We start from the raw sequence: 25,133 nt of genomic DNA on the forward strand, positions 1-25,133 counted from the left end.
ATATCCACTTCTGCCTCGTGTCATCCTGGGTTACTGCATTTTGCGTCCAAACCATCCTCTCAACGTGACAATGTTTAGCAAAATATGTCTCCTTTAATATTGGTCAATCAACTTTTAAACAGCCCTCCACATTAAACTGAGCCATGACTGACTCATTTGTTTAATCTGGCATGACATTGAATCCTGGAATGTTCTGACAATCAATGTTTGTCTTCTAATAAAATTAACAGAATCCCAGGAAAATCTTCACCAAACTCATCTGTAATGAAAACAATTATTATATGCAGCTCTTTTTGCATCATAGTTAAAAACTGTTTTATGCAACATTATAAATTAAAAAAGGAGAACATTTTAAAAAATATACATCACATTTATTGGTTCTGACACCAGGAGTCCGTACAGAGTCTTTGTCTATTGAGTTTGGGCACTAAAGGTTAAGTACCTGTTTCCTACTTCCATACATCCAACAAACTGTATCACCAAGCATTGCTACCAAAAACAGAGTTGGACATAGCTGATACACACCACTGTTACTTGTCTAAAGGTAACACAATGTACAAAAAAAGCAATTCTTGAAATAGTAAGAGTCTCAGGTCCATATAAAACGTCTTTTCTCCTCAATATGTGAATAAGAAAACAATGCACTTATCTCTACTCGGCTTCTGCTGCATTGCTGTTAGGCAGCCAAGGGGTAAATTGATGCAGATAATGAAAAGAAACACGCCCACTGATCCCTGTGTTACCACTGCAGCAGCTTTCAAGGAATCGTTCATGCTCAGTGGATCCTTAGAGCTGTAGGAGCCGTCCAGAAGTGGTTAGATGCCAGTCAATAACAGGGGCAGAGGATGCTAAATAAAACTGTTAAAGAAATATTTCTAAACAAAGTACACTTAAGTACAACACTACTGTGATGTTCAGGGGAAAAAACGGCATGAATCAAACGTCCAGGGCTTCAAATTAAACAGGAAGGAGAAAAAGATGGACTCCGACAAGCTGTGTGGTAACTGGCTGACTCAAACCCCCCATTGGCACGCCTCAGGCCCTTTGAGATGGGTAAGGCCAAAGCAATCAGGCAGTCAGAGGCAGTTAGGGAGCAGAGGAAGGGTGGCCTCCTTCAAAAATGTGAGGACGCCACAGTTTCCTCACCAAGAAGCTGAAGGCACCAGAACCAGGAGCAGTGCTGTCCATATTAGACTCCGTGGCGGGCAGTGCACAGAGCACTGGTTGCTTTTTGCTCGAACACCTATGAAAGAAAAAGGGGGAGAGGGGTGAGTCGGTACTGATGGAGCCAAAGCTGCTTTCATTTAGGATGCTTAGTGGGTCCATTCATCTTCCCAAAGAACTGGTTTTATGGAATCTGCAGCTCCAAGAGAATTTTTCAAATAAAAAGCATAAAAAAGGAAAATAGTGAAAGAAAACAGAAAGTAGGAGAAAATCAGTAACCCATTTGGCCTCAAAAGCATCCTTATCACACACAGGACCACAAGCCTTCTGTTCCTTCTGTTGCTTTAGAGGTAATTGGCTGTGCCCGAGAAGGACGGTGTGAGTGGGCAGGGTAATTAAAGCAGAATTAAGCAAAGGCAACTTGACTCACAATAAATGAGTTGACAGCAATAAGGCGAGAAGGGTAAACAAGAGACAGCTTATGTGTCGAGGTATAATTTCAGAGGCTGCGTGTGACGGCGCTCACCAGAGGAGGTGACGACTCGAACCTGGGAGCTGAACGCTCCCTCTCCACCTTCACTGAGGGCGCGAACGTCAATGGTGTATGTGCCCCCCTCTGGCAGTGAAAGCATGGTGGAGGGGTTAATGGTTCTTGTCACCTGGATGTGGCCTCGGCCTTCCTGTTTGAGTAACACCTACGAGAACACAAAACCACTTAAGGTTTACACGGTAAATACACTTTACCACATTCCATTTCCCTCCTGTAAAAGATGAAGCTTAGAAGCAGTTAGTGACTGCATGGTCTGTGTTTTAGCTCTCTTACAAGACTTGGATTTTAACAATAAATTTTCAACACATTTCCGTATTTCCTGTACAAAAATGAAGAAAACCAATTCAAATCTGTAATCCACCCGCTTCTTAAAGAAACACGTCTTGACCCCTCTCTCCATAGCAGCTTCAGACCCATCTCTAAACTTCCGTTCATCTCTAAGGATCTTGGAAAAGGTTGTGGCTAAACAACTCACAGCTGTTCTTGATGAACATAACATCTATGATAGTTTCCAGCCAGGTTTTCGTAGAGCTCATTTTACTGAAACAGCTCTTCTTCAATTCAATTCAAAAATACTTTATTAATGCCAGAGGGAAATTGGAGTTTCAGTACACACAATTCTGAGATCAGACATACATACATAGACACATGAGAAGAAGTGGTGACTGTGGTAATTCGCAACCCGAGTCGCGCTACCGTAATAGATCAAGAGGGTTCATATGAGGATTGAGTCAAGGGGAGGGGAAAAAAAGGCACTTCAGAGTTACCCTCCACCGAGAGGGCAGCTTTGCTATGCAAAAAAAAAAAAAAACACCTCAGGGTCTCTAATGACCTTCTGAGTCACAGTGATGCAGGGGAATGTTCTGTTCTGGTTCTGCTGGACCTGACTGCAGCCTTTGACACTGTTGACCATCACCTGCTACCGGACAGACTGAGGGACTGGGTAGGCCTATCAGGATCTGCTCTGGACTGGTTCTCCTCTTATCTGTCTGAGCGCTCCTTCTCTGTAGCCATCTGTAAGTTTAGGTCCTCTACCACCTTCCTCACCCACGGTGTCCCACAAGGCTCTGGGCTGGGGCCTCTACTCTTCTCCTCTATCTGCTTCCTCTTCAGCACATCCTGAGCTCTTTTAAATGAGTTTCCTACCATCTTTATGCAGATGACATCCAACTGTACATCTCCTGTAAGCCCCATAAGATGTCAAGCTGCAGCTGTTACACTCCTGCTTAGAATCCAGTAAAACCTGAATGGCTGGGAGCTTTCTACAGCTGAATGAAGATAAGACTGAGATCCTCATCTGTGCCCCAGACAAGCTGGTTCCCAAAATCAGAGTCTTTCTTGGTCAGCTTGTTTGTCACACCAAACCTTCTGTCAGGAATCTTGGTGTGACCTTTGACCCAGCTCTCACCCTGGATTCTCATGTCAGTTCTCTTGTTCGCTCTTCCTTCTTCCATCTCAAGAAAATTGCTGAGTCCCATTCTGTCCTGCTCTGAACTTGAAACAGTTCTCCACACCTTCATCTCCCCACGCTTAGACTGCTACAACTCTCGTTTCACGGGTCTGAGCAGAACCTCCCTGAACCGTCTACAGGTGGGTCAGAATGCCTGTGCTCGGCTTCTGACCAAGTCCTCAAAACACACTCACATCACCCCGCTTCTCCTCCAGCTTCATTGGCTGCCAGTCAACTTCAGGGTTCATTTCAAGATCCTGGTTCTGGTCTATAGGGTCTTACATGGACAAGCACCATCTTACATTGGTGATCTTCTTAGTCCCTACACCCCCAGCAGGTCCTTGAGGTCCAGTGGCCAAAGCCTACTGGTTGTGCAGCACACCAGGCTAAAGACCAAAGGTGACAGATAATTTGCTGCTGTGGCCCCCAGACTCTGGACCTCTCTCCCCCTGAGCCTGAGATCAGTGGACTCAGTGGACTCCTTTAAAAAGCAGCTGAAGACTCACTTGTTCAAGCTGGTTTTTGTATGATCTTCGCCACTCTCTCTTTATTCTGCTCTCCCCACCTATTCCACCTTTCTCAGGATCCACTGATTTCCCTCTTTCCTATTCACTCTCTCTCTCTCTTAACATTTTTTTAAATCACAATTGTCTATTTTTTGCTCATTTTAAATATATTGTAACCATTTTCTAAATTCTTTTAAAAATTTTTACATTTTTTGAAGTGCCTCGTGATTTTTATCTTGAGAGGTGCTGTAGAAATGAGATCTTCTTCTTCTTCGAAGACGCAAATCCTTTTTCTAAATAAAGTGCTTAAAGTAGCTTTCCGGAGTTTTCTGCTTTCAGAAATTATGTATGGTTTTTTCAGAAATCAGTAAAAGTGATTATCTTATCATGTACTGCAATATAATATAAGCAATATGTCTTTTTATTTTTATTTTTGCTAAGCATGCCCCTGCCTCGCAGAATTTCGTGCAATAGGAAACTGAGCGCCGACCAGAACTAACCAATAGCGTTAAACTACCGCTTACATGCTTCAAATTTAAGGAAGTACCTTGGCTGATGCAGAGTTGATGAACTTTTCACAGACAAGAAAGTCTTTAAAATCTAAATATATGAAAACACAACATGACATGAGAATAATTCTTGCAAAACAGCATGTTTTAGCTCTGTTTGTCGACTACAGAAGCACATTTATAAGCAAGAAATATGAGGTCGCCATCTTAAAAAAACAGAGCGACAGACTTTTTGTGTGATATGCTTGTCAGCCACTAGATGGTGCCATCGGATAAGAGAAATACTCCGAAAAGAGACTAAGTACCTAAATCAGCTCTTGACTGAAAAGCCCAAGTCTAAATAATCCAAAATTGATGCCAAAGCCATTTCAAATGAGCAGTTGCTAACTTGTTCCGCTCCATCGCATCATCCCGCCCACCGGGATGCCAGTCACACACCGCGTTGTGACTGGCATAACACAATACTGCTCAGGCCAATGGTAGACCTGCTGAGGCTCAAATGAAGCCTCGCTAGACTGTATAGTAAAATAAATTTGCTTTGGCAACTGTGAGCAGTGTCAGTCACCTCAGGGATATGGACTTCTGGTAATGTTTGTTTTTCTGTGTTCTGTCCAGGATGACTGGTTGGTGCACACAATCGGTCTTCTGTTTATGAATGCATGTGTTAATTTTGTATTTCTATTTGAGTTACCAGTGACTTGGAGTTGCCCATGGAGTCTCACACCTGCAGCTCATCTCCTCAGGAAGCCTAATCAGCACTCCTGGGATCTACCTACTCCCAAGGGAGGGGAGATTCATGTTTATGCTTGTGTTTAATTTAATGATGATGTTTAATTTAATGTAGATGTTCTGTTATGGATAGGCAGTTTGTAATTATGATTTAGTTATTTGCATTACCTGAATTGATTAGACTGGTTAGTTTGTGTGTGTGAGGGTGTGTATGTTAATTGTTCCCCTCTTGTATGTAGAGTGGTCTGATCAGCCACTATTTAAGTTGAACCTGGTGTGTCTGAAATGTCTTTTGTTTTTCTGGATAGTGTGTCGTGTGCTGTGATTAGGTTAAGTTCATGTTAACTTTGAAGCTGCTCCAAAATAAAATGGAGTTTTCAGTCTCATGAGCAGTGCTTCTCTGGCTGGTTTGTGCACACCAACCAGTCATTCTGGACAGAACACAGAAAAACAAACATTACCAGAAGACCATATCCCTGAGGTGACACACTGCTGTCACAGCAGCTGACAGTCTAGATTTCTAATTCCAATATCTGGGAGAGGATCTAAGTAAAGCTGCTGCTCTTCCAGCTTGACTAAAAATAGATTTTATTCCAATTCCCCTTTTTGTGACATCACAAACAGGGAATTTTTGAATCAGCTTTGAAACCAAACACTGACAGTAAATGGATGTAAGCTTTTTTTCCCCCAATTTAAAGCAGCTATAGAGGCAGTAGAGACCTACGTGGCAGCAAAAGATAAAAAAATAAAAAAACAAAAGATGAGTTTTGCACAACATGTATCATTTTAAATCATAATTGATTAATGACCCACACTCTTATAGCACCTCTCAGAGTAAGGACTCCAAAGCACTTTACACTACAGTGTATCATTCATCCATTCACACACACATTCACACACTGATGGTGATGAGCTACGATGTAGCCACAGCTGCCCTGGGGTGCACTGTCAGAGGCGAGGCTGCCGAGCACAGGCGCCACCGGTCCCTCCGACCACCACCAGCAGGCAATGTAGGTTAATTGTCTTGCCCAAGGACACAACAGCACTTAACAAAGTTTTCTCTCTGTATTAAAAAACGGAATCAGTAACATTACCATGTACCCGATGACATCAGACTCATTCTCCTTTGCCTTTACTGGATCCCAGCTTAATGAAATGTTGTTGCCCTCTTGAATCCACATCAGGTTGTTTGGAGGCTGAGCAGGAGCTATGAAGATATTCACAACACATCCAAACAAACATTTTAATACTGTTTCACCCACCCAGCTGAATTACTCAATGTTTGGTGAAGATATTTCAAAGCAATTTTTACAGGTGGCACGCACGCTGTGAAGAGGATTATTTGATTAGTGTGAGTGCTGCACTCACGGGATTTCCTAGTCTTGGCTGTGATAGGAGCACTGTCGGGACCCTGGCCGATGTTGTTGAAGCCTTTCACCGTGATAAGATAGATATTGTTTCCCTCCAGTCCTGTCAGGACCATGGATGTTTCATTTTTTACTGTTTGCTGTTTTTTTCCAGACTCTTCCTGCTCAGATTCCTTCCAGTAGCTGACCTGTTAACAGAAATAAAGACTGCAAAATAAGTACCCTGAAACCTCAGCAAAAACACAGAAAGACACAAAAGTTAGTGCAAAATAGAGCAAGACTCTTAATAAAAACCTCATATGCTCTTGGCCTCCCAGGGCCGGGATTCGGTGGTTTCCAAGACACCCTTATTTCTGAAGAAGAAATGCTGTAGGCTTTTACGTCTGATGGTGCTTCTCTCGGCTCTGCAAAACAAAACCAAATGTGACAATTGTGAAAAGACTGTGACCAAAATCTTAATGGGATGCAACGATCTGTGAACAATATTTGCAAGGGAGTTTTGGCAAGGGAGGTTTCTCCAATCTCTGGTATACAATGCAAGGTACCCTTGTTCTGCTAGAATTTTGAGCATGTTGGAAAAATATTAGCAGAGTTCTTAAGCATGCTGGGAAAATCTCTCAAACGCCTCTCCAACCCTTACGCTGCCTTTTCACTGGATGAGTAAGCAGTGTGCAACCTAATAAACGTATTTACCCTGCAAGCTCCCTTCTTACCAGTCACATCACCAGAATATTGCAAGATCATGCATGATTTTGGAAGTTCACAGGATAAAATTAAGGAGAAAGATGGCAGCATGTACCCAAAAAGGTCCTTGGTTTGTTTTCTATGTTCACCTCAGGAATGGAGGCGTCACAAGAAATGACAAAAAATCTTTTACTACTTAAGCACCTGGAAAACTGTCTTTTACTTTGAAAGTTGCCTGATGTTTTACACTGCTGTTATGTTTGACTTCCTGGTTGGATCGATCTGGACTACAGAGGTTGATGCATTCTGGACACATATCAGGTGAAAAATTGACTCCAAGTGTCAATTTAGCGAATCAATGGGACGCGTCACAAATGCACCATTTCTTAGCTGGTAAAAATGTACCCATCAAATATAACAACAGCTATTAACTGCGTACTAGCCTTCATGGACGTTATCCAATGCTTTTGCGTCCCGTGGAAAGGTAGGGTTAGCCAAAAGTGCAGGAAAACTTTGGAAGGGATTGGTGGTCAAATTCTGAATACAGTTAAGGTTAATTGCAAATAAAGTGAGAAATAATTAAGAAACTTTCTGACTAAACTTCAACATAAAAGCTGGCAACAAATTCACTGTTGTTCCAAGTTGTTTGCAATTATGTGAAATTCAGCATTTGACTTCAAAAAATGTGTTTAATCTAAAAATTCTGGTGTGATTCCAAGTGACAGAAAGCACATGTTCTCACAGTTTGAGGTGTTTAATAATTAGTCCTAAACAGTTGCTGGCTTTTATTTGATTGGTTGCCAAACCCTCAAGTTGTCAAATTTTCTTGCACTTTGTAATTCACGAAAAACAAACTGAGAAGGGTTCCAGATGGGTTTGAGAAGTCTGTAAAACTCAACAATGTGGAGAGAAAAAAGTCTTGCAATTAATTTAAAACTATTTAGGAACTCAATTGGGAAAGCTCTACAGCTTGTATCTCACTGGACCGCAACTATCTTTAACAGATGATAAACATGTATGAATGTTCTGAATCCACCCAGTTACGAACTTTGACTCACCCCCTTCTGCAGAATGGATGATGACAACTTTGCTGAAAGGCCCGTCTCCTTTATTATTGTACACGCCGACTTTCACTTCAAATGGCGTAAGGGGAGGAAAAGTCTCATCCCTATATTTATACATGGTAGCATCCGCTGAAGTCACCATCTTCTCCTTCCAGCCTCTTGTCCCATTGGCACGAAATGCAACTATATACCCAAAGCCCTCGCCATTTTGGAATTCCTCAGACACTGGCTGAAAACATGGAAAAAAATAAGGAGAAATCACTACATTTGCACGTTTTGTCATCTGGACAAGCCTTCGAATGAAAAGAAGCAAAACAACAAAACATCTGGTTTTCCCCAATGATAACGCCTTATAACCAGATTTCACTTCCCTAACCATTTACTGTAACTGCCTGCCAACGCTAATAACGATGCAACCAGCCTTGAGTAATGGAAACAAATCATATTTGGCTCACTTGTGCCCATTATGCAGCTATTTATCTTTCAGTGTTTGACAGGAGAATTTTTGCGAACACCGGTTTTTGTTACGCTGGCTTCTGTGATTATCTCCGGTTTTCTTGAAGTGGTGAAACTGGGAGCCATCTTCCACAGCTGCCCTGTGCTTAATCAAATCAAATGCCAATTTATTAAGTGAGCTAGAATCTAATTAAAATATGATCTGCAGGGATTAAATATTTGGTTTCATTTCATAAATGACAAACACCTGTACAGCAGTTTTTGGCAACAAGGCTGCTGCTAACGCTGTAATGTGTTGATTTGCATAAGCTACTGAGTTACATTGTCCCCTGAAGGCATCACCCACATTAGCTGTAGAGCCTATAGAGGAATCACGCCTGAATGGAGATCTACTTCACATTTGATTCAACAAAGACTGATCACCCTGACTGCCTCATTACTAGGATGATCAGTAGAAATAAATTAGCTTTCATCAACGTTATTATCTGGGCTGGCATTGCTTTTAAATAGATGCCAGAAAGTATTGCTATTTACTAAAAATGCAGGAAGAAATCAGCGGGCTGATTTCAGAAACACTTTGGGGAATAGGATAGCAGCACATAAGAGAGGACACGGGGTGGAAGGGATGTAAGGTAAGACCGCTGGATAAAATGATTGGACCTGCTGGGCTCATCGATGGTGACTACGGGGGCATCACTAATAGTCCTCCCAATGGCTCCTTGAGAAAAAGCAGTCAAACAGTCGGCTCTAATGAGACGTCTGAATGAAGCTGGGAGACTGTTTAGTCATTCATCCTGCCTAATAACCTTGCCCACCATGGCAGTCTAGGCTCTGACAACTCTCCGTAGATGATTGGAAAGGCAGAACTGCCATGCACTCACATGCCTAGACTGCCAACAAGGGCTAACATTCCTGCCCCGTCTCTTTTAATATCCATCTTCATTGATCACTGACAGAGTCCTGATTTATTTCAAAAGGCATTTAGTCGAAACAAGAACAAGCGGGGCAAAGCAAAAACAATTTAAAAAGCCATATGCCAACAGGAGGCTTCTGCATCTAAGTGTAGCTCTTCACTTTAAACTAGTTCTTGAGCACCAAAAATGGTCGGAGAAAAAAAGAGGATTGTTTCTTTTTCAAAACAACAAATCTGAGAAATATTTATTCTGAGTTCAAAGCCCTCTGGAAAAGCAGGGAAGACGCTTAGGGGAGTTGGTGAAGAACATTTATTGTAGGCATGATGTTAAAGCATTGGTAAAAGGATGAAGTGTTCCTCAGAAAGGATGAACCTAACATGTTTTAGCCTTAATCATTTTTAAGGCAGGTACAAACTGTGGCAATGAATACCAAATAAAAACACAACCAAGGACTGTGTTTGCAATTTACCCTTCAGCTAGAAAACCACTGTGCTAAGCACATAGCATTGTTCTATCCTCGTTCACATAAAGTAAACTTTGATCACCTTGGGAGTTTTACAATGTTTAAGTGAGATTATCAAGTATAGTAGCCTAAAGAAGCGTTGAAGGCAGTGAGGGGTGTGTCTGAATCCAGGGGCTGCATCCTGCCCAATAAAGAGGCTGTCCGAATTTGAAGGATACAAAACAAACCCCTGCATCCTCAATTAGGTCCCCAATTTCTCGATTTTTGAGGATGGGTCTAGTGCATGGTCCTCAATAGGCCCCACCCGTGTACTCGTGGATGATGACTTGAAAAAAAAGTCATTTAGTCACAGAATTTAGGAAACTTTATAAAAACAAACATGATAACATCCTATGATTTGATAAGTAAATAATGAAGAAGGATACTGACGAGTTTTGATTGTGATATCATTTGCAAAGACAATAAAGATGTATGCTTGGTTTGTGTATGAAGCCTGATTTATGCTTCTCCATCTGCGTCAGTGAGGAGACACGCAACGCCATTATCCGTCCTTGCGTAGGGCTCCGGCAGGCACGCAAGTACGTATGGAGTCGAGCCCACTTTTTTAAACATCCGTCGAATGAGACAGATTACGCAAGCTTGTGATTGGTCAGGACGCCGCTGTTGTTTACAGCGCCGCCATTGCAAAGAGAGCCGAGGATAACTAGCAGCAGACACGGAGAAGCTTGAAGAATGCCTCGCGAAAAAACTCTAAAAATATGAACGTTTAATTCTCCCGTGACTGGAGGAGTGAAAAGATGCGCAGCAAGTGTTTTATTTGTGGACGGAAATGACAGGAAATGTGGGTTTAGAGGTGGGGAGCGCATGAAGCGGTGGGAGAATGAGAGACAAATACGACCGTGTTAAAAGTCTCTTATATACACAAAAAACACAATATAAACACACTATCTTGGACCGATACATGACAGGATACCACAGAACAGCGCTACGTCCTCTGTGGTCCTGCCGGGCAATTGCTTTGCAACACTCTCCAGGAGACGGAGAGGTATGAGGGCAAAACGCTTCCGTCAATCTGTGCGTGTCTGTCCCTTGCGGAGCTGACGGAGAAGCATAAACCAGGCTTAAGGCCATTGGAGGGGGTAGGTCATATAAGACTTCTTCATCCTCCCCCTTTTTTCACTTGGAAGATTGTACTCGTTGATTGTATTGTGAATAATGATGAATGAAATTACTGAGTGAGAAAAAAAATTAACAAATGAAATGAAATGTCCTTGTAAAACATCGCCAACGATTGCCCAAATACTTTTACAATCCTAACGCATCATGGCAAGTTTGCTCAAAGTTCCTAGATGTGTTCTTGCTCCGCCCACTGTATCAACGATGCATCAATGCATCCTTCTGCGTGCTTGGGACAGCAAAGTATCCCATTATGCATTGTGTTGCAAACCGTTATACTCCGAAGAGGAGAAAACTCATAACTATAGTGTTTCATATCAGAAAAACACAAAGAAATATAAAGTTGTCTGTTATTGTATATAGTTCTGTGTAATCTGTAAAATTTGCTGTCTGTATTTTTATTTATTGTTTCAGACTCTTCACAACCCCTTGACATGCTAATTTGCTAGTCCACTATCAAAATTAAAGCAGCATTGCCTTAAATAACTCTGCTTTGATGGAAAAATAAACTTTTTTTTTCATTTAATCATGGGAAATGCTGGTTATTTACCATACAAATAATAAGTATTTATTGTTATTTTGTTATTTAAAGGACTAACTATACATTTATTTTACATCAGGTTATCCTCAAACTGTAGAATCAAGCGGCGCTTGTTGGCATGACACAACAGTACAGTTCTGTTCCAAATACCGTCCTTGTCCTACCATACCTGGTGGGACATACTTTCTGGTGTACTAACCAAGAACATAGTAGCATCATTGGGTACCGAGAAACGGCCTAGATGTCCAAATTTGCAACCGCTCACTTCCGGTTTCAGCGGTTGAGGAAGGCCTCAACCTATAGTAGCTCAGGAGGTAGAGCGGGTTGCCTCATGATCGGAGGGTTGTGGGTTAGATTCTAGCTCCTGATAGGTGTATTCTGCTGTTGTGTCCTATGACAAGACACTTCACCTGTTTTGCCTGTGTTGGTGGTGGTCAGAGGGGCAGATGGCGTAAAATGGCAGCCTCGCCTCTGTCAGACGCCCAGGGCAGCTGTGGCTACAAAGTAGCTTACCATCCATACCATACCATAAATAATGGAAAGCGCTTTTGGTGTCTTGAAAAGTGCTATACAGTATATAACCAAACCATTATTATTAATATGGAAACCTCACAAGAATACTGCCCCTGGATTCTGACACACCCGAGGTTGTGGGTTTTGGCTGATAAAGTTGATGGCCTGTGAATACAACTTAGTTAATAAAATAAGAAAATGAATAATAACATTCTTAAAAGGTGCTAGTTCAGAAGATTTTCCAAGGTCATTCCATAATAAATCTACAAAACATTATTTCAATTCTCAGAACGACAAATCGAGGATCAGCATATTGATATTTTACAGTAACTGAATCAAAAGAATGACTTATGTGTTTACTATAAAAATTCTGCATAACATCGTTTTTCCCGATTGACTAGTGTAATATTAGTTGTTTCAGGAGAACAAAGAAGCAAATTTACTAATCAAGGCCCTTTGGATTATTTGCCTTATGACGTTTTTGTGCTCAAAAAGGAGTTTGAATCAGAACTAGTCAGTCTTTTGGTGTGGCTTGACCGTTCTTTCAACACAGGGCTCTATAGAGGTTGTCATTGTGTTATCCTCACCAAGGTAATCACACTTGCGGGTTATAAATAGGAAGCGGTGAACTAGCAAACACCAGCCCATCTGGAAGGGACATTATCCCCCATAATGCGCCACTGAGGTGCACCTCTCCTGATGTGGAGGTTATTTTAGAACCAGTTGGGTTCCATATTTAATAACTACAAGAATAAATGTCAGTTGTCTCCACATCTGTTAGCTCTTCCCTCGTTAATATACCCATCAACCAATCTCAATTGCAAATGATCATCTTTGCTCATCTGGATTCTGAGCATGCTTTCACCCAAATCTGGCTCATAGCCAAGCTGTCAACTTGGTTATGGTACACAATAATATCTCCTTAACTTGGTATAGATTTATTATGCTTCCTATAACCACTGTAGCTGGAGATTACAAACACATATTCATAAACATCCCTGGATTTACTGGGAATGAGTGTAAGAGTCAAGGTTAATCATCGCTGTGCCTCTCTGGTGGGACCGAATCTGAAATTCTCTACGTCTTAATCACTCGTGCCGCTGATGCAGCTTTGTGTAGTACACAGTGCAGCTGGCCCTCTTTGAGCTTCATCAGCAGGTTTGCAATTGTGACCAAGTTGCCCTGCGCCCTTTCTTTTTTAACGATCCTGGATGGTTAAACAAATTCCAACGGAATAAATTGGAACCCTGTTTAAAATGCAATGAGCTATGATCTTGAGCCAGTGTTGCACAGTTGCTGATAATAAAACCGGAGTTTTGCACTGCCGGTAATGGCTCCACAACTTGGATTAGCTAGAGAAATGCTCCTTAAATCTCACAACAAGGTACCAATAAATAGCTGCTTTAACAATGTGCACAGGTGCTGAAAATATGTACAGCAAACATTCAGGTACAAATTATGTATCTGTCACTGAACTTTCACAAATCTGTTTTGTACTGCTAAAATAAAAATCTTCTCTAGTCTGAATTTCTAATCTCTCCCAAGAACACTTCCTTCAGATCATAACTCCTTCGCCCTCTTTCCTAACACTTCCTGTACCATCGGCCTCTTTTAATGTTTTATCCTTTAATGGGATATTTCTCTCTCCCCCAACCTGATAATTGACCCTCAGAGTTCAAACTCAATGGAAGGAAGTCGGAGAACATCATGCACAATGCATCCCTTTTGAGTTGGAAAAAGGTCACTTTGCCCTAATGATAAGCACACACCCGAGTCCCACAAGGCAACCTCAACCTTTGTGATATTCTCCTGGATATAATGTGCATCTCACTTGCCTTTTTCCCTGTAAAAGGTTATGACTTCCTAGAATTTAGTGCATCACCATCTGGGTAATTTTACCTACAGCTGTTGGGTGCAGGCAATGGAATGATGACTTTGGTTGTATCATTCCTCTTTAAAACAAAGAAAAAATGATGTATTCTTTTTGTTAACTGAAATGTCAGAATTACAAGAAATCCAAGTCAATGTAAATTTCTGGATAGCACTAAATGTCGGATCTCGGCTAAAACAATCCCTCTCGAATTCCATTTTTGGTTCTTTTTTTAAAACACAGGAAAGGTTTCTCTTTACCTTGCTAACAGTTTCGTTTGCATCTGCAAACATTCTCAGAGCTATCTCACACACCGACAATGCAACATGATAAGGATCAAATGTGATCCGACCATTTGATGTGGGCATTGCAAAAATGCTTTGACCAGGGTGTTATAGAAAATACCGTAAATCTTCTAATAGAGGTCGGCATTCAATTAAAGGCCGGGTCTCCAATTTTGGCCAGGTGGAATGTGGTAACAAGCAAGTACGAGCGTCCCAGCGGCAGGGTTATAGTCCCCAAATCAACCAGCAGGAGGCAGTAGAGGTTCACATAGACCTTCATTAGGCTTTTTCTTCAACGCTTTGTAACACTACAGACACGATCCTCTATCACGCTCCTACCACACAGAGTCACGGTGTCAGTTAACCATGCTAATTCAACCCGCTCCACAGAACACACATCATCTTCCCTGTGGCTTACATAACACTCACACAACACGCAAATCAGCACATAGGAACTAGCAGAACGATAGGAAACACATATAACACAATACCCAGAATGCACCTGGCTTACAACCCCAGCCAGGTCATTACACTATCAAGTTCAAAGAGAACGTGCTGATTATGCTGCAGAACACTCTGGGGAGCAGTAGCAGGGGTTGTATGAACTAGTCAACTTCACTATAGTGACTTTTTATGCCTGTCGTCGACTAGTCGCTGTCACGTGATAATGACCGGCAAGATGCAGCCCTCGGAAAATACAGCAGCCTGCTATCAGCAGGTGACAAGCTCCTGCGCTTGGGGGGAGGGGCAACGCGCTGTGCCAGACCGTCGGTACCGACACGCGATCGTTCATGTCGGTTCATTTCCTTTAATGTTTTCTGTCTTTTATTTGCACCTGATGTGTATCGCTGCTGTGGAGCGGGGCGCATCAACTTGTCCTCCGACGCACAGATCACTGATGCGGCCGGCAAGCAGGGAGCGCTCCGCTGTTTTTGCGGTCGGTAGATCTGCCTCCTGAGCACGGCCACAGTAACAATCAGGTGTCGCCACCTCAAAAACAAATTTAACACGCGATCGTTCATGACAGTTCATTTCCTTTAATGTTTTCTGTCTTTTATTTGCGCCTGATGTGTTTCGCTGCATGCTGTGGAGCGGGGCGCATCAACTTGTCCTCCGACGCACAGATCACTGATGCGGCCGGCAAGCAGGGAGCGCTCCGCTGTTTTTGCGGTCGGTAGATCTGCCTCCTGAGCACGGCCACAGTAACAATCAGGTGTCGCCACCTCAAAAACAAATTTAACACGCGATCGTTCATGACAGTTCATTTCCTTTAATGTTTTCTGTCTTTTATTTGCGCCTGATGTGTTTCGCTGCATGCTGTGGAGCGGGGCACATCAGCTTGTCCTCCAGTGACGCACCGATCACTGATGCGCCCGCCAAGCTCGGAGCACTCCGCTGTTTTTGCGGTCGGTAGATCTGCCTCCTGAGCACGGCCACAGTAACAATCAGGTGTCGCCACATTTAACACGCGATCGTTCATGTCGGTTCATTTCCTTTGATGTTTTCTGTCTTTTATTTGCGCCTGATGCGTTTGGCTGTGGAGCGGGGCGCATCACCTTGTCATCCGGTGACGCACCGATCACGCGGCCACCAAGCAGCGAGCACTCCGCTGTTTTAGCGGTCGGTAGATCTTTTAGAACTGCAGTTCAAAGGTAACTCATGAGGTGAATATATATGAACCCAGGTAGCAGTTTTTCTTTAGGATTGAGAGGAGATGCAGGAAGATAATAAACAGACAGGACAGAAAAATAGTCAAATAAAAACAAGTTAGTTTTTGTACCTGCTGTTGCAACAAACAGACACCATTGAAGGTCATCAGAAGTGAGGAACAGAAAATGAAATAATTATTTTAATGTTTAAAGCAGCAGAAACTCCGAGAGGCTGCAGGCGCATCAGTGAGTTTGGGGCTGCTGCGCAGGGGGAGGGGGGAGAGGGCTGAAGCAGGGGGAGGGGTAGATGGCTGAAGCAGAAACTACCGTTGTTAAAAGAAATGTGTTTAACTTTGAAAATGTGGGCGCAATTTTAATTGTCAAAAACTCCAGCAAACCATTAGTTCATTTTGCTCAAATAGAAATAGAGGCCTGCCTCTAATACTGGCCCTCCTTCCAATAAAGGCCTGGAGCTTGATGAGCTTGAGTCAAATACAGGCCCGGGCCTGTATTAGAGGATTTACGGTATGTCTTGAAACACACTCAAGCCCCCTTCAGACAGGCCATGAAAAACGGAAATGTTCCGGACTCTGTCCCTAAGACCTTTGTGTCTGAATACAAACATCCGGATAACGTTTTCCGTAATTAAACCGGACGAAGCCCCTAGTAACAGGTCCGGACTTGTTACGGACATGGTTGCTGCTTCAGACTGGTGAGGTCGAGTTCCGGACAGGGAGGAGGGGGAGGAGGAGGGGACCGGGGGACGCTGTGTGCACCTAGATAGCTCTCTCCTGTAGCATGCGGCGAACCATGGCAGCTCGCCTCCTACGGTACCGTCTCGTAGACGTGCGACGAAGCGCTTCACACCGCTTCACACCGCTTCCGTGATTCCTTTTAACCATTGAGCTTTATCATCCAGGTCCCTTATGCGTCTTCGTGTACGCAGAATTATGCTTAACATAAGTCCGATCAGTGAGAGGAATTCTATCTCTTCTGCCATGTTTGACTGAATGGCTTTGTTTGGGTAAATGACGCATGTACGCCCGCCGCACTAGGCCCCCCCCCGACATCTTTTCCCTGCTGTGTGAAGGCAGCCGAAAGGACAAGTTCCGGTACAAAAGTGGTGTGTCTGAAAACACAGTTCTGGTTAAAAACCGGATTGAATTGTCCACACATATTCCAGAATGTCTATCTGAAAAGGGTTTCAGAAATAGTTATATGGTGCAACTTTCAGCCATTTATTAAGACACTGGGTGCAAAGACTTCCTAAAGGTTGGTACTGCTGCTATGAATGCATTAGATAAGAAATAAAAAAAAAAACTACTAAAACATAATCAAACAGATTTGTGCTGACCAGCTGACCTGCTCTAAGGAAGTAGACCTAATACTGCCAAAATGCAAATAATTGCAGCGAGCCGCTAAATTCACAGCGGTGCGTGATCTACTGCACCTCTCCTCCAACTAGGACATGCAGCAGGATTCCAAATATCCCCCCAAAAAAAGAGAGAATAAAAATGTAGCCACAGTGTTGCAGTGGCAGAAAATAAAACTAATGCTCTGCTGCATTTTGTGCTTTCTGCCTGAAGGAAAGTGGGGCTCAGACATCTATAGCACTGAGACAGTTTAAAAGTTGATAGTTCAACATTAGAACTTTTATGAAGGAAACTTATAAAATGTATCATTGATTCCTCCTTTTTTCTTAGTTTTTGCTAAACAAGACCTGAGCTTAAACTCCACATCTTACCTAAACTACACCCTTATTTTCTATCCATGTATTTATCAAGTAAATGCAAAAGTACTACAAAGTATTTTTGGGTAAAATACTGTCTGCCTAGAAGTATTCTCTCCCTAGAGGGGCTTGGCACCGTGTGAGTCATTGGGACTTGTAAATTATTTTAATAACAGGAGAAGTTGTCTGATCCCAGCTGTTGTCAGCCTCCTGCGCTCAGATCAGCTCTTTAAACAGTGGCAGATCCCTCAATGCATACACTCAAAAAATGGAATGAGAGTGTATCCAGACTCTGAAGAAGAACTGTGAGGACTTCTTGCTACATTTTAATTAGATCCAAGTTTGACGGCTCTGGGAATAGGACGGCAGGTCCCCAGCACGCACCAAGTAGAACTATTCATCTTACTGTATTTTACCTAGAGTGTATAAAACCGACTGCAAACTAATGCAATCATCTGTGCAACGTAAAATCATCAATCCATTTCCTTCAAGCAGAACCACAAGGGCCGGCGTCGTTCATCAACCATGCTCCATACCCCTTAATAATGGATGACAAGTATTCCCAGGCAACAAAAATGAAAGTTTTTGATGAAAAGTACATGCGGCAGCAACCTCTACATCATTATTAAGTCACATTTACATACAGAATTTATGACTCACTGATCATTAAATTCTGACACAGATGACGGGGAAATCTGCAGTTTCTGTGAAAGTGTTTCAAACAAACTTCACAGCAGCTGATGTGAGAAGTTTTTACTCCACCTGTTGACCATGAAGGGTCTCAGTCATGGTGAAGCTAATGGGTTCACAGAAATGGAACTAGATCCATTTATTTGCTTAAAGTTATTTCAGAAATATCCATGGAACGTTCTTGGTTCAAACAGAGATGTTAAAGTGTGGCAGGATCTTCATTAAAGGGAGCTGACTCCCCCTGCCATCCCTTCTGAGGGCTGTTAGGGCTTCTGTTGGCCAGTGGCTTTGATTGTTTTATGAAAGAGTAAATCTGAGGAAACAACACGTTCTTACCACAGCTTAAAAGCTTGGTAATCTTCTTTTTCCTGTTCCAAATGCAAAAGCTCACCAAGAGAAAATAAAGTTCACTTGTTATCTGAGCTTACTAGGATTGTTCAGCTTAATTATCTAAAATCACTTTATAATTCAAATGTATCAATCAGCGTTTTCAGCTAAATGTCAAATATTTTTTGCAAATGCATTTCTTCACAATTTAGAAAAAAAAAACTCATGAACTAGAATTGTTTCCAAGAGTCTCTTTAAGTCACCTTTATGAGTGTTGTGCTGGACGATGTCCGTGGTAGTGTGGATAAACAAAAGAGAGGGTCTGGCAAATGGACAAGGTAGAGGACAAGTACCAGACTGGAACACAAGCTGTCGATCTACCTGGCATTCGTTCAAAGTCTGGATATTCCAGTACCAGGTCTGGTTGTAACTGTCACACATGCTCACACACACCTCCAATTGCTCAGCTATAGCATTATCAGCAGTCTGGCCTAGCATTAGCAGTAGCTCAGCTTAGCGTTGTGCAGTTAGCAAAACACAACCAGTGCTTATAGGGAGCCTAAATCTCCTCCCTTTCCAGTCAGCTCATTGGTCCCCAGAAGAACGAAAAAATTAATGCAAGTCAACGGGGCTAAAAACATTATCGAATCCGCTTAGCCTTGGGCCCTGGATCACACACATGTTGTACTGCAGTTTAAATGAAAACTAATGATGGGTGTTTCGACCATGCCAGTCACGTATTTTGAGATTTATCAGCTTGTGAAAGTTCATAATTACAAACCAGACATCGGCACGTTGCATATGTGACGTCACCACATGATCTCCTTTCCCCTAGCGTAGCTGCTATTCCCCACATGGCCAGATTTATGGTGGTTCTTTCCTCCTGAATGAAGGACTTGAAGTTTGCTGAACTTACAGCCATTTTCCCTCCGTTTTTCTCCGTGTCTGGTTCGATGACGTCACTTTCATGAAGTGCATTTGTAGTCCTGGACTTATTTTCACACAAATCCTAAAATAGTGTACCGCCCGTTCAAAAATAAGTGCTTTCTTAGTATCAAAATGCGTCTTTAAAATTCACAAACATCATGTGTGAAATCCATGGCACATAACAAGCGGAATTAGAAAATAGCGTTTTTAGCCCCATTGCATTCATTTTGTTCTTCTGGGGACCCATGGTCCGGAAGTAGATGGACCTGACTTAGGCTCCTTACATATTGCTGACACTGAAGTGGGTTGAGACATTCAAATCTAAGGGGGTGTGGCTTGCTTATAACATAATAAATCAGCTTTTCTCAGAACGAGCCATCTCTCTCTCTCTTTCTCTCTCTCTCTCTGTTGCCTTTTCAAGATTACTCATTTACAAAGAAAGCAGCTCAGATACAGTTCAGACTTTATGCTATGCTACATTTGACCACCCAAGCTGCCTTTATTCCACAAGGTGGTTTTAAATTCTACTGCCCTTAATGATTACCTCTAGTTGTTCTAGAGGTAATCGGACTGATAAAACGTAACTTGTTTACTAGAAAAGCTTCTATAGCAGGTCTTTGTCATAGCGGAAGGCCCTTTAACCTGCGCTAAACTTATTCTAACTGGCTGACTGGTCTGTATCGAAGTTTTTACTAAAAGGGAATGTCTACCTCCAAAAGCTTCTAATCTTAAATGGAATTGTTTTTCTATTCTCTGAATTTGTTTGAACAAACACGTATTCTGATTCAACCATATCAACAGGAAATAAACACAATTAATCCATCAATGAGAAGTTTATTTATACCAGGATGCAAAAAGGCACCATTCAGTGTGAATGTGGGCAGCCTCCGTTTATTAAACCAAAATCTGAGCCTTCTTAAATAAAACAGCTGAACCAGTGTGACATTTGTTGTCTGTGCACTTGACACGCTTGTTCTACAGAGGGAGTTTGGCAGAGGACCTACCTCCCACGAGATGACCAGTTCGTGCCTGCGGCCGTTCCCTCCACTAACATTTGACGGTGCTATGGCAGGAACTGTGAGAAAGGATTAGATTATTAACATTTCAGCACTTTCTTTAAAAAGTAACTGTGTGAAATGTTAAAAACTCATTTATTCTGTGCTTTTGTTAAACAAACACAGATCAACCTTATTCCAGTGTTAAATGGAGGCATGTTGTTGACACTTGGCTCACGTTTTGTAGTTTTATGGGTAGATTAAATGTCTGTAGATACATTAATTAGTCTGTTAGTTATGCTGAAGAGATGGGGCAGATTATAAAAGCCTCTCTGAAATGACCACTGACCTTTGTAATTATATTTCAGGGAGGAAATGAACAGCTAGTGAAGCAGCAGGAGGAATTCCTTCTCACCATAAATACTGTATGATGTGTTGCCGCCTCCGGTCATCAGAGGACTTCAGCTCAATTTCAATTTTCTCCACAATTAATGCTGATTAGATTCACAATGATCAAGAGGTTGATGAGTGCAGTTTGAACTAGTTGATGTAAAAAACTGTATTTTTTTCCACCTCTTTATACAGACGCATGTCAAAATGGGAAATGCATTTCGTTTAAATTCAGCCTTCACCTGCTTCTTTGGTTCTGACTTTTCTAGATGGCGTACTGGGATCTCCCGTCCCGATAGCATTGCTGGCCACGACTCTAAACTCGTACTCCACCCAGGGGTTGAGCTCCACTGCCATGGCTGACTCCATGTCCCCCGTCACCGGATCTGGGTCTGCAGCAAAAAAATGTTTCTTTAGTTGATCAGAGAAAAATGGGAGAACAGTTTTTACCAAAAGGATCACAGACTTGAATCCAAACTTTGAGCTGTGAGCTTTACAGCGGTCCAATCCACAATAGCATCCCTAGTATGAATGTGTTGCCAAGGCAACCAGAGAGGCAAAGAGCATTTTCTGGCCAAACATTCAAAATTTCAAACCCAACTGCATTTTAGCAGCCAAAACGGCATCTGTGACTAAAGTGGCCACAGGATTTTAGCTGTGGTGTTTTCTTCTAACGCCAGCATCTCGCTGGGCTTCAGCTACTGGTCACTTTAAAGGCACCAACTTGAACTGGTGCAGTTTTACGTGTCACAATTATGTGAATGCAGAGTTCATGCACAATTCTTTGTCTCCATTTGGCGATAAATTGTCTTATTTAGTTCATTCTTTTTTATTTATGAATTTGTTGCACTCAGAATGCTTCCATGATATCACCCAGAGGTGCCACGTGCTGAGAGGCAGGGTAAGCAATTGTTTGGGCCACAAGGGGGCCCAAGAGGGTCAACAAAACACAGGTCACCAACCTCTATTAAACTAGCCTCAAGTTTTAAAGTAAATATTTTATTACTGTGCCCTTGAGGGGGGAACCCTATCCTGGTTTTAAGCTTGCATGCTGCTTGTAATAATAATAATAATAATAATAATAATAATAATAATAATAATAATAATAGTGCATTGAACTTATACAGCGCTTTTCAAGACACCCAAAGATGCTTTCACACACTCTCACATTCACACACTGCTAGTGATGGTAAGCTACTTGTAGCCACAGCCGCCCTGGGGAGGTCTGACAGAGGCGAGGCTGCCATTTGGTGCCGTCGGCCCCTCTGACCACCACTAACACAGGCAAGTTGGGTGAAGTGTCTTGCCCAAGGACACTACAGCAGGACACCCCTGGCGGGAGCTAGAATCGAACCCATGACCCTCCGATCATGAGGCAACCCGCTCTACCACCTGAGCTACTGCTGCCCCAAGTTTTAGTTAGCCTTGATGCCCCCTAATGAAGACTCTGTGGCTCAATAAAGAAAAAGCTTCATAGTAAAGGCTTTAAAGGTGTGGAAAGTGTCCTGTGAGTCATACTCGATAGAAGACAATACATTCTATATGTTTTTTGTTACTGAGATGAACAGACTGTATTCTGCCGCCTTGCAGGGTCGGTTGTTCAGAGGACGCCCTTTTGGGCCCAATTAAAGTGTACGAACAAATGACCTAGATGGTCGTTTGGACTGAGGGACTTATGGAACTGAGCAGGTGTTTTATTGCAAAAGGCCAGACTGAATTAAGTGAGCAGAAGCACTGGTAGGACAGGTCAATGGTTTCAGATTGTAGCCAACAGGCATTGGTTAACAATAACCTGTTATGTAAAGAGTTATTATTAAGTCTTATAATATCATGGATTTACTGTTTTCTGTTGTTCTTTTTTCTATAAAACTGTATTAAATGAATGCGAGCAGAACAACAAATACAATTTCTGTTATGTTTACACTCGCACGCAAAAACTGAGACACGATCCTTTAACCTCCGAGCTATCGTTTCATTTTCAATCAATCAATCAAACCTTTATTTATAAAGCGCCTTCCACAACCCTGTCGGGAAGCCCAAGGCGCTGAACATAGTACATGAGAAAGTTAAATATGGTGAATAAATCGAAAATAAAAGCAATTCAAATTACAAATTACAAAATAAAACATTCTAGTAGAAGACAAATGGGTAAAACAAGGGATAGAGTGAACCAATGAAAACAGGGAAATAAAATCAACATAAAAGAGGGCCAAAGTCAAACACTTTCAGGAAACGCTAAGCCGAGGAGGTGGGTTTTTAGGCGACTCTTAAAGAGTTGCAGTAATCAAGCCTAGAAATTACAAATGCATGCAGTACCCGCTCTAGGTGGGCTCTTGACAGCATAGGCTTGATTTTTGCAAGGCGTCTCAGGTGAAAGAAACTGGACCGGATCACAGAGTTGATGTGAGCATCAAACTTAAGTCCAGCATCAATTTTCACCCCCAAACTGGTGACAACTGGTTTTGAGTAGGGAGAATGAGGGCCAAGATCAACATAACGACCCACAGCCCTGCTGTTGGGGTGAAAAACAATGAGCTCTGTCTTTCCCTCATTCAGTTGCAGAACGTTAGCCATTAGCCAAGACTTCACCTCGTTAAGACAGGACACAAAGGACTGGATAGAGTGACCTTTCTCCTGACACAATGGAGAGTAAGTCTGGCAATAGTCAGCATAGAGATGGAACAATGGGCCATGTTTACGAAAGACTGACCCCAGAGGAAGCAGATAAATGGCAAACAAAAGAGGACCAAGGATCGATCCCTGCGGGACCCCCCAGTGGGACCCCCCAGCGGAGCCCCTCCCAAGAAGAAAAAAACATCACCCAGTTGTGGAGATACGATCTAAACCAATCCAGAGCAGACCCTTTGATCCCAACCCATCGTTCCAAGCGATCGAGTAGAATTGCGTGGTCAACTGTGTCAAAGGCTGCCGTCAGATCTAACAACAGAAGCACCACAGATGTACCCTGATCTAGTGATAGATATCATTTAAGACCCTCAATAGAGCTGACTCTGTGCTATGGCCAGACTTGAACCCTGATTGGAAAACCTCAAACAGATCAGAGTCAGCTAAATGTGAGACCAGCTGCTGATAAACAACTTTCTCAAGCAGTTTTGATGTAAAAGGCAGGGTAGCGATAGGCCTGTAATTTTCTATCACAGAGACATCAGCACCAGGTTTCTTCAGGGTCAGCTGAATAACTGCTGCTTTCAAAGCAGCTGGGACCACACCTGTGCTGAGGCTCCCATTGATAATCTGACCAAGTGATGGGCCAAGACACAGAAAGGCAGCCTTCCAGAGACGAGGCGGCAGAACGTCAAGTGGAGAGCTGGATGGCTTCTTCCTTGCAACAAGCTTACTCAGCTCAGAGTATGAAACAGTATTGAGGGAGCTCAGGGTGGGTGGTGATGGAGGAACTGGAACAGGGTCAACAGAGTTACCAGAAATAGCTGCTCTAATGCCCGACACTTTATCAACAAAGAATCTGTGAAAATCTTCAGTTTCCAGCAGCTGTAGGAGACATGAAGCTAGGCTCCTGATATACCAGAACAGAGTTTAATGTTTTGTAGAGAATCTTGGGATTCTTGGAGTTTGTTTCAATGATGTCTGCAAAATAGGCAGTTCTAGCAGCCCTCACTGCATCCTGATAAGCAACCAGAGATGCTCTGAACAACTCACGCGAGACCTGTAGGCCATCCTTTTTCCACTTTCTCTCAGAGGATCTCCACGCTCGCCTACAAGCCCGCGTGACATCAGAGAGCCAAGGCTCCCTCCTAGGCCTAGACTTGCAAAGTTTGAGAGGGACAACCACATCCAGGACCTGATTACAAAGTAAATCAAAGTGTTGTGAATAGTGATCAATGTTAGATGGATCTGGGTTAAAGGTCTCTAACCAGGGTCCGAAATTAACACTCGCCACTCGCCAAATGCGAGTAAATTGCTCCATTTGGCGAGTAAATTTTTGAGCTCTACCTGCCACCTGGCGAGTAAATGTTTGCACTAAATTAGTTATGTTTATCAGTCATCTTCCATGGATCTCTGATACTCCTCCCGCCTGCACGCAACGTACACAAACGTACGCGAAACGTGAATGCCGCATCCAACGTCATTTCCACCTATTCCATTCAATCAGTTTATCAAGTTAGCAGTTAGCTTCGTGTTAAAACTAGCGGTGAAATGTGGCGGT

The 25,133-nt window shown here is 42.6% G+C and overlaps 1 protein-coding gene across 3 annotated transcripts in view; it reads right to left on the reverse strand.

The window, feature by feature from the left end:
* Positions 1 to 349: 349 nt before the first annotated feature.
* cntn5 (contactin 5) overlaps positions 350 to 25,133 on the reverse strand; it is a 237,278-nt gene continuing 212,494 nt past the window's right edge. For all 3 annotated transcript variants that reach the window (XM_070543557.1, XM_070543555.1, XM_070543556.1), the window contains 8 exons: positions 21,190 to 21,339; positions 20,567 to 20,637; positions 8,018 to 8,252; positions 6,570 to 6,679; positions 6,277 to 6,463; positions 6,003 to 6,115; positions 1,691 to 1,859; positions 350 to 1,243 (listed from right to left, as the gene is read on the reverse strand). In XM_070543557.1, coding sequence (XP_070399658.1) covers positions 1,143 to 1,243; positions 1,691 to 1,859; positions 6,003 to 6,115; positions 6,277 to 6,463; positions 6,570 to 6,679; positions 8,018 to 8,252; positions 20,567 to 20,637; positions 21,190 to 21,339 — 1,136 coding nt within the window. In that variant the 3' untranslated portion in view covers positions 350 to 1,142. The remainder of the gene's footprint in view (positions 1,244 to 1,690; positions 1,860 to 6,002; positions 6,116 to 6,276; positions 6,464 to 6,569; positions 6,680 to 8,017; positions 8,253 to 20,566; positions 20,638 to 21,189; positions 21,340 to 25,133) is intronic.

This window comes from Nothobranchius furzeri, chromosome 13, assembly GCF_043380555.1.
Source record: "Nothobranchius furzeri strain GRZ-AD chromosome 13, NfurGRZ-RIMD1, whole genome shotgun sequence".
Lineage (NCBI taxonomy): Eukaryota > Metazoa > Chordata > Actinopteri > Cyprinodontiformes > Nothobranchiidae > Nothobranchius > Nothobranchius furzeri.